A 14,559-nucleotide genomic window follows, 5' to 3' on the forward strand; every position below is an offset into this window, starting at 1 on the left:
CAGAAACTGGAAGAAATCTGAATGCCCAAGAACAGATGACTGGTTAAAGAAACTTTGGTATATCTACACAATGGAGTACTATGTAGCTCTTAGAAAAGATGAAGTCATGAAATTTACATACAAGTGGTACAATATGGAAAGTATCATGCTAAGCGAAATGAGTCAGAAAGAGAGGGATAGACATAGAAAGATTGCATTCATCTGGGGGATATAAAGTAACAAAGTATGAGATTAATACCCAAGAATAGCTGAGATCAGCACCAGGAGGATTACTCCATAACTTAGAGGCCAGCCGGGTATCCTAGAGGAAAGGGCAGTTCAGATAGAGAAGGGAGCACCAAATAAAGGATGTTTGGAGGATCCTCTCAGGAGGGGAGATGCATGTCGAAAGTAGACTGAACATGTTTGCCACTCAATGCCTCTTTTGCAGACCACAACACCCAAACGGAGAGAGAGAACACAGGGGATTGCCCTGCCACAGAGGCAGGGGGGATGGGGGGATGGGGGTGGGAGGGATATTATCCATGGTGGTGAAAAACGGGCACTGGTGGAGGGATGGGTATCTGATCATTGTATAATTGAAACCCAAGCACAAAAAAAATTGTAAATCTACAACTGTAAAAAAATAAATAAATAAAAATAAAATATAAAATATATATATATATATATATAAAAAAAGAAGTGGCTTCTTTTGGATTTGGAGTTTGTTCTTCAAATTAGAAATATTTTTTTATTTGTCATTGGTTTTACACTCTCGTGGTGCATCTAAGTCTCCTCTTTATAAATATAATTCTCATCACTCCCAGACACAAAAAGCTCTTTGAATTTTCCATTTTCTTTCTTTCTGCTAACCAACATAGTTTTCTCTGCACCTATGATTTAATTTTGTTATATTTTGCCAGTTATTTTGCAAAGTTGGTGGTGACTGGTTCTGGAGGTCTTCAGCTGCCGGAGCTCTGGTCGGGGCAGGGAGGGAAACTCAACCCGCTCTCCTCCAAGGGTCCCCGGCGAGGACAGCCAGGCGTGGGGGCAGGAGACTCTGCGCTATGCTCTTTTGGGAGCTGCGTTTTATAGTCTCTAGATCTTGGCTGTTGATGGGATTACATGGCACCAGGGGGCCAGTTGGTGGGTGTGACCCCTGCCTACTACTAGCCACCACCATGCTGAGACCACTCTCCAGACTCATGAAGTTACCGGCAGAGGAACAAAGGCATCTTTGTTCCAGGGCTGAGATCTCCAAGCCTGCTCGGATCAGTGCTGAGCATCCTCCACCCAGATCCTCCATATTCCCGTAGGCATTCTTGGCTGTGTGATATCTTATTATCTCATTCTTACTTTGGACAAATTGGCAGGCTACTGCATGTAACCTGCCCACACCGCAGAGTCTGGCAAACTCCCCGTGGCGTACCAATATGACAAATACCAGTAACAATGATGGGTCTCATTCTTCTAACCCTGAAAAAACTTTAAATATGGCAATTTTTAAAAATCCCAGGGCTAGGACGAAGGAGATGTTACTGGGGCCTGCTCTAGGCAATCGACGAACAACAGGATGGTCGTCATCGTGATCTTGCAAAGTTATTTGGTTCAGTAATTCAGGTTCCACATACCAAAGAAATCGTGTGATAATTACTTTACACTTCTTCATCTTTTTTTAGCATAATCAATGCAAGTTATCCCAAAAGCGAAATTACATCAGCTTTAGTAAGTGTTCCATATATAAGCATGTATATTTGTTGACTATAGAGTGGAGAGATAGCACAAGAGTAAGGCATTTGCCTTGCATGCAGCTGACTTCGTCGACCCGGGTTCTATTCCTCCGCCCCTTTTGGAGAGCCTGGCAAGGTACCGAGAGTATTGTGCCCATACGGCAAAGCCTGGCAAGCTACCTGTGACGTATTCGATATGCCAAACACAGTAACAACAAGTCTCACAGTGGAGACATTACTGGGCCCACTGGAGCAAATCGTGAACAACAGGAGGACAGTGCAGTGCTCAGTGCTCTCTCTCTGTCTCTCTCTCTCTATATATATATGTCTCTCTCTCTATATATGTCTCTCTCTATATATATATGTCTCTCTCTCTATATATATATGGCGTATCTTATAAGTATATGATTTGTGAAGAAGAAGGGTGTTTATGCCACACCTGGTTGTGGTCAAAGGTTATATTCTTGGCTTTGTGATCAGAAATTATTTCTGGACACTTTCACTATTGGTGGAAATGCCAACTAGTCCAGCCTTTCTGGAAAACTATATGGACAGTCCTTCAAAAACTACGAAGTGAGCTTCCATATGACCCTGCAATACCACTTCTGGGAATATATCCCAAGGATCCAAAAAAGCACAACAGAAATGACATCTGCACCTATATGTTCATTGCAGCACTGTTCACAATAGCCAAAATCTGGAAACAACCCAAGCGGCCTAGAACAGACGACTGGTTAAAGAAACTTTGGTACATGTACACAATGGAATACGATGCAGCTGTCAGGAGAGATGAAGTCATGAACTTTGCTTATAAATGGATAGACATGAAGACTATCATGCTAAGTGAAATGAGTCAGAAAGAGGGGAACAGACATAGAAGAAATGCACTCATTTGTGGAGTATAAAACAACATAGCATGAGGCTGACACCTAAGGATAGTAGATACATGCGACAGGTAGATTGCTTCACAGCTGGAAGCCTGCCTCATGAGCAAATGGGAGAAGGCAGCTGGAATAGAGAAGGGATCACTAAGAAAAAGATGGCTGGAGGAATCAGTCAGGATGGGAGATATGTACAGAAAGTAGATAAAGGACCAAACATGATAACCTCTCACGGTATGTATTGCAAACCATAATGCCCAAAAGTAGAGAGAGAGTATGGGGAATGATGTCTGCCATGGAGGCAGGGGGAGGGTGGGAAAGGGGGGGTATACTGGGAATATTGGCGGTGGGGAATGTGCACTGGTGGAGGGATGGGTGTTTGATCATTGTGTGATTGTAACCCAAACATGATAGCTTGTAGCTATCTCATGGTGATTCAATAAAATTTTTTAAAAAAGAAATTATTTCTGGCAGTGTCAAGAAACCTTCTCCTGTGTCTATACCATCTTCAGCCCCTGAGCATAGCGTTCCATCAATAGGCATATATTTCCACTTATTCTATGCCATAGCTATTGCGAAGAGGGGGCTGTGTACATGAGAGTGTAACTGTCCTTTCAGTTTAGCAGCCTGCTTGATTATGCAGTATTTTCATTTGTACTTTGGTTAGAAATTTTTATAAGGTCCCCAGGTATACAATGTACCAACATCAATCCCAACACCTGTGTCAACTTCCCTCCACTAATGTCCCCAGTTTCCCTTCACCCACCCCAGCCTGCTTCTTTAACAAGCACATTTTCAAGACTTGTTATTGTGCATTGGGCCCCATGCTTACAACACAGTTCCCTGCGCCTTAGATGTATACACATGCAATAACTGTACATAACCAATGCTTCCAAGGAAACTGCCCCTGACTCTGTTCCCTTCCACCCATTTTCCCTACTTTTCAACCTTTCCATTTTTTTCCTTGCTTGACATTTTCATTACTGATAATCTAGGGCCAAGGATTAACTACATTTTCATAATTTGCTCTCTGTATCACGTTCTTCTATATACCAAAGATAAGTGAGATCATTAGGTTAAGCCTCCTCCTACTAATTTAATTCATTTAACATACTATCCTTCACCCCCATCTGTGCTTCAGGTAATTGCGTGACTTCATCATTCCTTGCAACTGCAAACCATGCCACTTGATCACTTGACTTCCTGTTAATTGTAGATTTGCTCCAGCGGGTGCCAGTAATGTCTCCATGCATCTCTGTTGTGTGCTAGTGTAGCCCAATGGCCTCTCTTCATTCTAGGAACACGAAGAGCCTCAAACCAATTGTTCAGGATCTTGATGAAGAAGTCTGACCATCTTGTAGGTGGGCGGCCACGCAGTCTTTTGATGTCCTGTGGAATCTAGTTGGTAACAGCTCTAGTCCAGCGATCATCTCCAAATCTCATTATGTGTCCAGCCCTTCTGATTTTTGACGCCTTGGCAAATGAGACAGGATCCCTGATTCTTGATCATCGACGCAGGTCGGAACTCTGGATTCTTTCTCTCATTTGAGTGAAAAGTGATACTCATAGCATAGCTCTTTTGAATCCTCTTTGGGAGACCCAAATAGCGTTCTCATCCTGTTTGCTTAGGGCCCAGGTATCTGAGGCGTATTTTAATGCAGGAAGAATGGTAGAATCAAAGAGATGTGCCCAGAACCGGAGGTTCTTCGTCCTCTTAGCTATTTCTTCGACGCCCTTGAAGGCGTTCCAATCCACTCTCTTCCTTCTAACCCCTCTCTTGACATTGATGATTACTTCTTTGTAAAATGGTGAGATCCTGGTAGTAAATCCATAATACAGCTCACAAAGCATGCCATTGTGTATGTATACCACACTTTTATTATTTATTCATTTGGCATTGAACATCTAGGTTAATTCCATATCCTAGCTCTTGTAATAAGTGCTGCAGTGAACAATAGTGTTCACGTCGCCTTTCAAATGGATATGTTCGTGTCTTAGAGATGGAGAATTAATATTTGGGGGGTAGATACTAACAAGAAATTGACTCAAATGGGAGCTAATCTTATTTGTTTGATAAATTTCAAAATTGTAAGAGAAAATCCCATATGTTTTCCATAAAAACTGTACCCAGCTGACACTCCAAGAAACAGTAAATGAGGATTCTTCTTTAGCACATCACACCAATAGCTGTTATTTCCAGACATATATACATTTATGTCTGTATATATACATACATATATACTTTACAGCTCTGAGTTAATACGGCATTGTCATTTTTGTTTCTGTTTCCTTACCTAAGGGAAAGAGGCACTTTTTCATGTGTTTTTTGGTCATCTTTATGTCTTCTTTGTGGATTTGTCCATCTCTTCTCCCCATTGAATGGGTTTTGTTCACTAGTTTAGTGAGTGCTTTAAAGATTTTGAGTGTTAGTACTTTATCTGAAGTATTATGTATGACTATGTTCTCACATTCAGTTGTGTCGGTTGTGTGTCATTTTATTTGACATGCAAAAGCTTTTTAAATTTAAATTTAAATTTGCCATGCAAATTCCTAGAGTTACACATGCTTAAAGTTTTACAGTGGAATCAGGCCATTGGAGACTTCTTAAAGAAACACAAATCCCTTGATATCTGCATCTTTCCTTCATATTACCTACACTTAGCTGAAGTGCTTCCTATTTCTTGTTCCCACTGAACCATCCTTAAGCCTAGTATATGTTGTCTTAGTTGCTTAGATGATGCTACAGTGATTGCTGGAAAGGATAAGAGACATTAAGTAAGACAACAAGGTAGAAGTATGTAGTTCTTCTGTTTTTGCTTTGTTTCTGTTTGCCTTTTGTTTTATATTTTCCAGGGTTAAAACACATGGCCTTACCCCATAAAGCATCTGTTCTCCAACTGAATGTTAACCCTGATATCCCTGAATGATATCAATTAAAAAAAACAGTGAACAAAGTACGACAGCCCAGTGAATTGGAAAAATTATTTTTCAAGTACCAATGTCGAAGGGGTTAATATCAAAGATATATAGGGCACTTATAGAACTTTACCAAAAAAAAAATTCAACACCATCAATAATGGAAACAAGAAATGAATAGAGGGGCTGGAGCAATAGCACAGAGCGTAGGGCATTTGCCTTACACATGGTCGACCCTGGTTTGATTCCCAGCATCCCATATTGTTCCCCAAGCACCGCCATGAGTAATTCTTGAGTGCAGAGCCAGGAGTAACCCCTGTGCATTACTGGGTGTGACACAGAAAGCAAAAAAAAGAAAAAAAAGAAAAAAGAAAGACATGAATAAAAGCTTCCTCAAAGAAGGAATCCAAATGACCAAAAGGCACATGAAAAAATTCTCTACATCATCAATCATCATGGAGACACAAATCAAAACAACAATGTGTTATCATCTCACACCTCAAAGACTGGCACACATCACAATAAACAAGAACATCTTGTGACGGAATGGATGTGGGGAGAAAGGGACTTTAATTCACAGTTGGTGGGATGCCAACTATTCCAGACATTTTCGAAAAAATATTTTCATTTCTTAAAAAAATAAAAATTGAGCTTTCATATGACCCAGCAATACCATTTCTGAAAATATGCCCTGAAGGCCCAAAAAATGCAGCAGAAATGCCTTCTGCGATTGTATGTTGATTGCAGCAATGTTCACAATAGCGAGAATTTGGAACCAACCCCAATACCCAATAACAGATGACTGGATAAAGACATTTGGTAGACCTACACAATGGAATACTAACAAGCTGTATTAGGGGAAATGAAGTTATGAAATTTTTCTATAAATGGATGGACACGAAGAGTATCATGCTGAGTGAAATGAGTGAAAGGAGAGAGACAGATATAGGGTGACTGCACTCATTTGTGGGATGTTAAAAAATGGCACGAGACTAATATCCAAGGCCAAGATAAAAGGGGCCAGGAAGATTTGTTAATGTTTGTACACTTGCCAAAAATGTTTGCAGGGAAAAGGAAAGTTAGGATTGAGAAGCAACAAGTATGGCAATAAGAGTTACAAGACCAAGGCCAAGAAAAAAGGGGCCAGGAAGATTTGTTAATGTTTGTAAGGTAAAGGTAAAGGCCCTCCCATTGTTCGTCGATTTGCTCGAGCGGGCCCAGTAACGTCTCTATTGGAGACTTTGTTGTTACTGTGTTTGGCATATCGAGTACACCACGGGGAGCTTGCCAGGCTCTGCCCTGCGGGCGAGATGCTCTCAGTAGCTTGCCAGGCTCTCCGAGGGCCGGAGGAATAGAACTCGGATCGGCCATGTTGGCTGCGTGCAAGGCAAATGCCCTACTGCTGTGCTAACACTCCAGACGCTCCCTTCGATAGCTCAGCTGGTAGATAGGAGGACTGTATAATGTTTGTACACTTGCCAAAAATGTTTGCAGGGAAAAGGGAAGTTAGGATGGAGAAGCGACAAGTATGGCAATAAGAGTTAGAAATAATCACTATGGGCAAGATCTCAGTGTTGAAAATAGGTAAAGGAATATACATGATAACCTTTAGGATATGTATTGCAAATGATAATGTCCAAAGAAAAGAGAGAGAGGACATTAGAGAGACAGAGAGAGAGAGAGAGGAAAAGTACCTGCCATAGAGAGAGAGAGAGGAAAAGTACCTGCCATAGAGGCAGGGGGAAGGAGGTGCAGGAGGGAAACTGGGGACATTAGTGGTGGGAAATGTGCACTGGTGAAGAGAGACTGGTGTTGGAATATTGTATGACTGAAACCCAATCATGAACAACTTAGTAACTGTGTATGTCACAGCGATTCAATTTTTCAAAAGAAGGAAAATGTGTCAGAGCCAGTGACCAGACGGTCTGTCACAATCACAATACAAGAGTTCATGGTTTATATGCCCTAGTGCCCTTCAATAACTGATACCAATAAACAGACTTTTCCGAAAGATCTGCCCAATTTTAAGCATAATAGATGAGAAAACATGACTGTGACACAATGGGACAAAACCTACATTGATTTGTTTCTCTCTATACCTCAGAGGAGTGAGATCATTCTCTATTTATCCTCTTGTCTCTGGATTATGACTGATTCTTTTGGTTCTTTTGTTTTGTCCTTTTGTTTTTATGCCACACCTGGGAGCGCACAAGGTTTATTCCTGGCTGTGCACTCAGGGATGATTCATGATGAAGTTAAGGGGACCTGTGGGGTACCAGGGATTGAACACAGCTCTACGGCATGTGCCCTAACTACCATATGCTTGCTCTAGTCTCATATATATATGAGTAGATGGCACATATATTTGAATTAATTTCAATTTAAATAGAAATTTTAATTTAAGCATTATGATTTACAATTGTGCCAAGACTAGATATTTAGGTATACAAAGATCCAACACTATCCCCAAATGACTGTTGATTTCCCTCCATCAGTGTCCCCAAGATTTCTTCCTCTAACCCAGCCTGCCTCCTTTAACAGCATATTTTTAAGATTAATTATTGTAGTTTGGGTTCCATGTTTACAATATTGTTCCATAAACTTTGACATATACATAGACAACATCTGTACACCACAAGTGTGCCAAAGACACCCCTACCTCATGCCTCCGTTTTTCTCCTTTTTTGCCTATTTCTCTGCATTCATGGACTGCAGCGATAGCATAGCAGGTACGGCGTTTGCCTTGCACGCAGCAGACCAAGGCAACCCAGCTTAGATACCTGCACCTCTCTCAGAGAGCCTAGCAAGCTACTGAGAGTATCTCGCTCGCATGGCAATGCCTGGCAAGCTCCCCATGGTATATTCGATACACCATACACAGTAACAACAAGTCTCACAATGGAGGCGTTACTGGGCCCGCTCGAGCAAATAGATGAACAACAGGAGGACAGTGCTACAGTGCAACAGTGGTCTGCATTCATGTAGGGACAAGGGTTTGACCCACATGGGTAACTTGCATCCCTTCCATGTTATGTTATATACCAAAGAGAAGTGAGATGACTCAAGTATTTGATCTCCTTCTTCTCACCTACTGCATTATCTTGATATTCTCCAGCTCCATCCAAATTTCTGTGATTTTTTTGACTCCATCATTCCTTGGAACCTCAAAGTATGCCATTGTGCATCTTTAGAAAATGTTTATCATTAACTAATCTGCTATTGGATACCTAGTTGGATTCCAGTTCCTAGCTATTGTATGGAGTGCTGCAATGTACAATGGTGAGTATATATCCTTTCCAATAATACACTTTATATCCTGAGGATAGGCAATACTTTTTGTATTGGGCATTCATATAGCCGCAAGTAGGATAGCTGAGTCAAGTGACAGCTGGTGACCTGGTGATACTTTCATAAAATGTTAAGGAGGGATCCTGTTTTACCCCACCTTATCCCTCTCACAATTTTTTTTGAGATATATAGATGTATGATAGATGGAAAGGTAGATAGATAGATAGATAGATAGATATCTAAACGTGGTATATTATTGACATTGTGATTTTTATTTCCATAAGGAAATGACCACTATCTTTTCACATGCTTAGTGGCCACTCTTATGTCTCCTTCATGGATGTGTTCATTCACCTTGTCTCCCCTTTTTGATGTGGTTGTTGACTTTCTGTTATTACTTAAATCTGTGAGTGCTTTATATATTTTGAGTGTTATCGGAAGAATTATGTGTGAATATCTTCTACCAGTCAGTTGGGTTTCTTTGTATATTTGTCTAGTTTCTTTTGCCAAGCAAGACCCTTTCAACTTCATACAGTCACACTTGTTTTTCCCAGTGGAATCAGGCCATTAAAGACTCCTTTGTGAAACATAACACTGTCCTCCCGTTGTTCATTGATTTTCTCAAGCGGGCCCAGTCACCTCTCCATTGTGAGACTTCTTGTTACTGTGTATGGCATATTGAATACTCTCAGTAGCTTGCCAGGCTCTCCGAGAAGAATCGAACCCGGCTCTACCGGGCTGGCTGAGTGCAAGGCAGTCGCCCTACTGCTGTGCTAACATAATTGTTTTGATATCTTCATCCTTCCTTTAGATCACTTATAGTCACTGAAGTGCTGTGTTCATCCTATGCCCACTATACCACCCTTAAGCCAAGTGTGAATTCTCTTAACAACTTTGATGATTAACCAATTATTTTTGTGCTTCAAAAGGGCTATCGTCTCTCTCTCTCTCTCTCTCTCTCTCTCTCTCTCTCTCTGAATAGTTTACTAATGAAATTCTAAAATATCAGTGAAGACATCATTCCCCAGAGTTAAGATTCTAATGTTTAAATCATAAACACACACACACACACACACACACAACTATTTGGAGTAAAATCAGCTTATTTACCGGGCATATTTAATTCTCATCACATGACTGTGCTGCGGTGGATGAGACACCAGATTTATGCAAAAGAAGACTGGATTCATAAGAATGAAAGAAAAGGGCTAGATCTATAGCACAGCTGGTAGGGCATTTGCCTTGCACGCAGCCGACCTAGGTTCGATTCCCAGCATCCCATAAGGTCCCCCGAGCACCGCCAGGAGTAATTCCTGAGTGCATGAACTAAGAGTAACTCCTGTGCATCGCCAGGTGTGACCCCCCAAAAAAAATTTTAAAAAAAGAATGAAAGAAAAAAATGTAGCCTCACATCGGAAATGATAGTACATGGATCAAACTAGTCTATAATGTCTCTAATGTCTCTAGTGGCTGATAATGCAAATACTGAGCTTTAGATTTCTATGTGATAAAATAATAATAACAATTGAGTGATGAGACAATTAAAGATGATATTGAGTGATTCAATGGCTCCAAAGTATGGAACATTCACTTCAGAAAAGAGAAGGTGCCGCCTTAGAAGAAGACTCTCTATGCAGTAAAGACCAGTGAGAAAATTAACCCCACATTAAGCTGGTGGCGATGACAGGACCGTTTTCTCTTACAATTGGCAGAATCGGTATTGACAGATGAAATCATTAGTGTGGGATCAATGAGTCCTGAAAGTGTGGTTTGCTATTGAATTTGAACAGACCAAAACTGTTCAATTCATATCAATATCTTTATGAGTAACAACAATTATTTTTAATGAATTTTTCAAATTTTTACACTAGTCTCAGAAGAGAGTATTTGGGTAAGAGCTTCAGTATATCCCCAGTAAAGAACCCAGAATAAATGGACAGATTCGTAGACTCTTGTAATCAACCCAAGATGAATGAGGTAAAAATAGAAACCCTAAGGAGGTCACAAGTAAGGTATTGAAATACCAACGAATAGTCTCCCCAAGAACAAAAGTCCTGGTCCAGATGGGTTCGCCTGTGAATTCTATAGTGATTCAAAGAATTCAGTGAATTCAAAGAAGATTTACTGCATGTACTCCTTAAGCGCTTCCAAAATAACAAATATACAGGAATTCTTCCTAATACTTTCATGAAGCTAACATTAGACTAACACGTAAATCAGACAGAGATTCTCACAGAAAAGAAACTTTCAGACTAAACTCCCTGTTCAATATCAATGCAAATATCCATAATAAAATCTTAGTTATTCATATCCAAAAACAGAAAACTCACACACCCTGATCAAGTGGGATACACCCAGGCATGCAAGGATGATCCAACAAAAACAAATCAATTCAGGTAATACACCATATTAAGGAACCTTCTTCCAGATAAAAATGGCCATGTAGAACAATCCTACAGTCAGTATCATACTTAAGGGTGACAGACTGAAAGAATTCTCTCAAAGATTGGGTACAATGCAAGTATGTTCACTCTCTCCACTTCCAGTTAACATAGTATTAAAGTCTGACTATGACAATCAGGCAAGAAAATAAAAATCAAACACATCCTAATCAAAAAAGGAGAACTCAAACTATCATTATTTGCAGACCACATGATTATAAACAAAGAGAACTATAAATAGTCCACAAAACAACTGTTAGAAATAAGAAACAATAAAGCAAAGTGGAAGGGTGCAAAATCAATACACCAAAATCAGTCACATTCTATTCCAGAAAGAATGAAGCAGAGTAGAAAGCAATCAAGGAGTTTATCCCATTTAAAACGGTATCCAGAACCAACCAGGCTCTCGGAGTCAGCGTAACAAAAGATGTGGGAGATCTATACAATGATATCTTAGGTCACATTAAAAAAGAAATAGAGGGAGACCGCAGGAAGTGAAAAATATACCATTATCATGGATTGTATTATCTCAATCAATAATATTAAAATGATAATCCCACCTAAGCTATTGTAACGATTCAATGCAATCCCCATCCAAATTTAGACAGGATTTCAAAAAGTCAATAAGTTTATATCAGATCAGAAAGGAGTGCGAATTAGCCAAAAGAATACTAAAAAGCAAAAACTTGGGAGGTAATTCATGACCAAATTTGGAACTGCGTCATACACCTATACTGATCAAACCTGACTAGTACTGGAATAAGACAGACACTCTGGTCAAGGGGTCAATTTCGAATATACTATGACAAAACTCCATATATGTGGTTAGTTAATTTTTATGAAAGTGCTGAGACCATAAAATGAAGTGAAGATAGCCTCTAATAAACAGTGCAGAGAAAATTGGTAACTGCATGTAGGAAACAAAAGCTGGATCAATGTTGTACACTTCACACAAAAGTCAGTTGAAAGTGGATCAAAGACTTTGAGATAGAACAGAAACTATGAAGGACTTGAGGAAAATATAGACAGAACACTGTAAGATTAGGGCCTGAAAGGTGGCTTCAAAGAGCTGATAAACTAGCAAAGGCAACAAAATAAAAAATTCACAAATGGGATGACAAAAAGTTAAAGAACTGCATGTCAGAACCAACAAGGGTAAAACTAAAAGACAGCTACGGAACTGGAAAAATATTTACAATCAAAAGATCAGACAGAGGGTTTTATTTATTTATTTATTTTGAATACCCATCCCTTCACCAGTGCCCATTTCCCACCACCACGGATCCCAGTATCCCTCCCATCCCCCATCTGCCCATCCTACCCTGCCTCTATGGCAGGGCATTCCCCCTCTGTTCTCTCTCTCGTTTGAGTGTTGTGGTTTGCAAAAGTATGATTTTCAGGGGGAAACTTTGGATGATTTACTTTCCATTGATCACTTTGTATATAAGGAGTTGTTGTGCAGCTACTTATGCGGCCATGCGGTTTGGAAAAAATGTCCTGGTATCTGCTTGCAGGCTCATGGTCACCGGAGTTCAGCACCTACCCCATCTGGGACCTCCCAGTGATATCGGCTGTGTTTGGGACCTGGAGCATTCTCTGGGAGCTGTGGGGCCCTCCAGCCGACTTTCTTCTTTGTTGCTTTGTGCTGTAAGATGGCGCTAGGGGGCGGGTTGTGGGCGTGACTTCCAGAATCAGAGGTTGCCTGGGAGCCGGGACAGCTCCATTGCAGTTTGGAAAAAATGTCTTGGTATCCACTTGCAGGCTTATGGTCACCAGGGTTCCATCTGGAGAAGACGGGATGCAGCATCTACCCCATCTGGGATCTCCCAGTGATATCGGCTCTGTTTGGGACCTGAAGCATTCTCCCAAAACATCAGATAGAGGTTTGATATACAAGATCTATAAAACACAAATATCAACAGAAAGAATTTCAAAAACCCTATCAATAAATGGTGTCAGGAAATGAATAGACACTTCTCAGAGCAAGAAAGGTAGAGAGACAGTAAGGACATGGATAAGTGGTCATAAGTCAGAGAAATCCAAATCAAAACGATAATGAGATATCATCTCACACTAGTGAGAATTGTACATATCAAATACAGTTGGAACAATTTGTGTTTGTGGGGACGTGAGAAAAACTGAGAGTTGTTAACCACAGCTGATGGGAAGGTGGTTTGGAAACCCCTGTGGAGAGTTTAACCAAAACCTTATGGAGAGTTCTCAGTAAACATTGTGGAGAGCAGCTGTTACTGAAAGAGCTGAGTTGATGGACCAGAGGGTTCTGGGGAGTTTTTGTTTCATTTCCCCATGGGTCTGAAGCACTGGGTATTAATTGCTACCATAATATGACTGACAAAAATAGTCAGCCTCATCCTCAGGCTGCACCCCAGAGATGGTCAGGTAGGCAGCATTGGAGGAACTCTCGATGGACCCAGAAAACCTATCGGGAACTCCAGAGGGCCTTTGATTGTCTTCATAGATGACATTTGTAGGGGCACTCCCAGGGCGCTGCTGGTACCAGTGCACATAGCTAGAGCCAATGTTTCCGCTACTGCGGGTACAAGAAATGGTGACCTTCTCTCCTGGAGACCCAGACACGGAGGGAATCTGATTCAGCACAAACTGGGCCCAAGTACCTGAAAGAAAAGAACACAGAGATTAGTGACCCAGAAGGACCTGACCCAGGAAGGAGAGAGAGGTCATCACTAGTACCCACTCCCCGCCTGAACAGAAAAATTCCCAGCAGGCACTACCTGTACAATAGGCCAGGAAGGTGAGGAGCAGCAGAGTCCGGGCCATGCTGAGACACCCCCACACTTTGCGCCCAGGGCTTGGCAGCCACCCTGTGTCCTCAAGGACTTTATAGGGCCACCTAATTCACAGGGTGGGAGGTTTTCATGCAAATCTGCCCCTCTTAGGAAGCCAGACAAGCCCCTCCTTAAAATTGGTCAAGACTCATCTTGAGTAAAGAGAGACTAGATCAGGGAGGAGGATTTCTCCAAACAGTGCAAGAGTGACATCTGCTGGGCAAGGGGAGAACTCATAGATGAGCAACCCGAGAGCCAAGCTGACACAGCACCGCCCCCTAGTGGACACAAGAGATGTGTCCCTCCTCTAGCCAAACCACATCCTCAGAATTCCAGATCATGACCAAGATTTCCTACATTGCATTTTAACCTCATTTTGCATTTCATACCTCCTAACTGTACTGATGGGGCAGAACAATGTTGAGTTATTCTCTGGAATATAATAAAGAGAATGAGCTACAGTAGAAGGAATGGGAGTCATTTCTGCACTGAATTTATTTATTTATTTATTCATTCA

The 14,559-nt window shown here is 41.1% G+C and overlaps 1 gene segment (V, D, J or C); it reads right to left on the reverse strand.

The window, feature by feature from the left end:
* Nucleotides 1-13,563: 13,563 nt before the first annotated feature.
* On the reverse strand, nt 13,564-14,034 carry LOC130022918 (immunoglobulin lambda variable 6-57-like). The segment is given in 2 exon segments: nt 13,564-13,871; nt 13,989-14,034. Coding segments are annotated over 2 exon segments (354 nt in total).
* Between the last annotated feature and the right edge of the window lie 525 nt (nt 14,035-14,559).

Source organism: Sorex fumeus, unplaced genomic scaffold, assembly GCF_029834395.1.
Source record: "Sorex fumeus unplaced genomic scaffold, SorFum_2.1 ptg000021l, whole genome shotgun sequence".
In the NCBI taxonomy this organism is placed as follows: Eukaryota; Metazoa; Chordata; class Mammalia; order Eulipotyphla; family Soricidae; genus Sorex; species Sorex fumeus.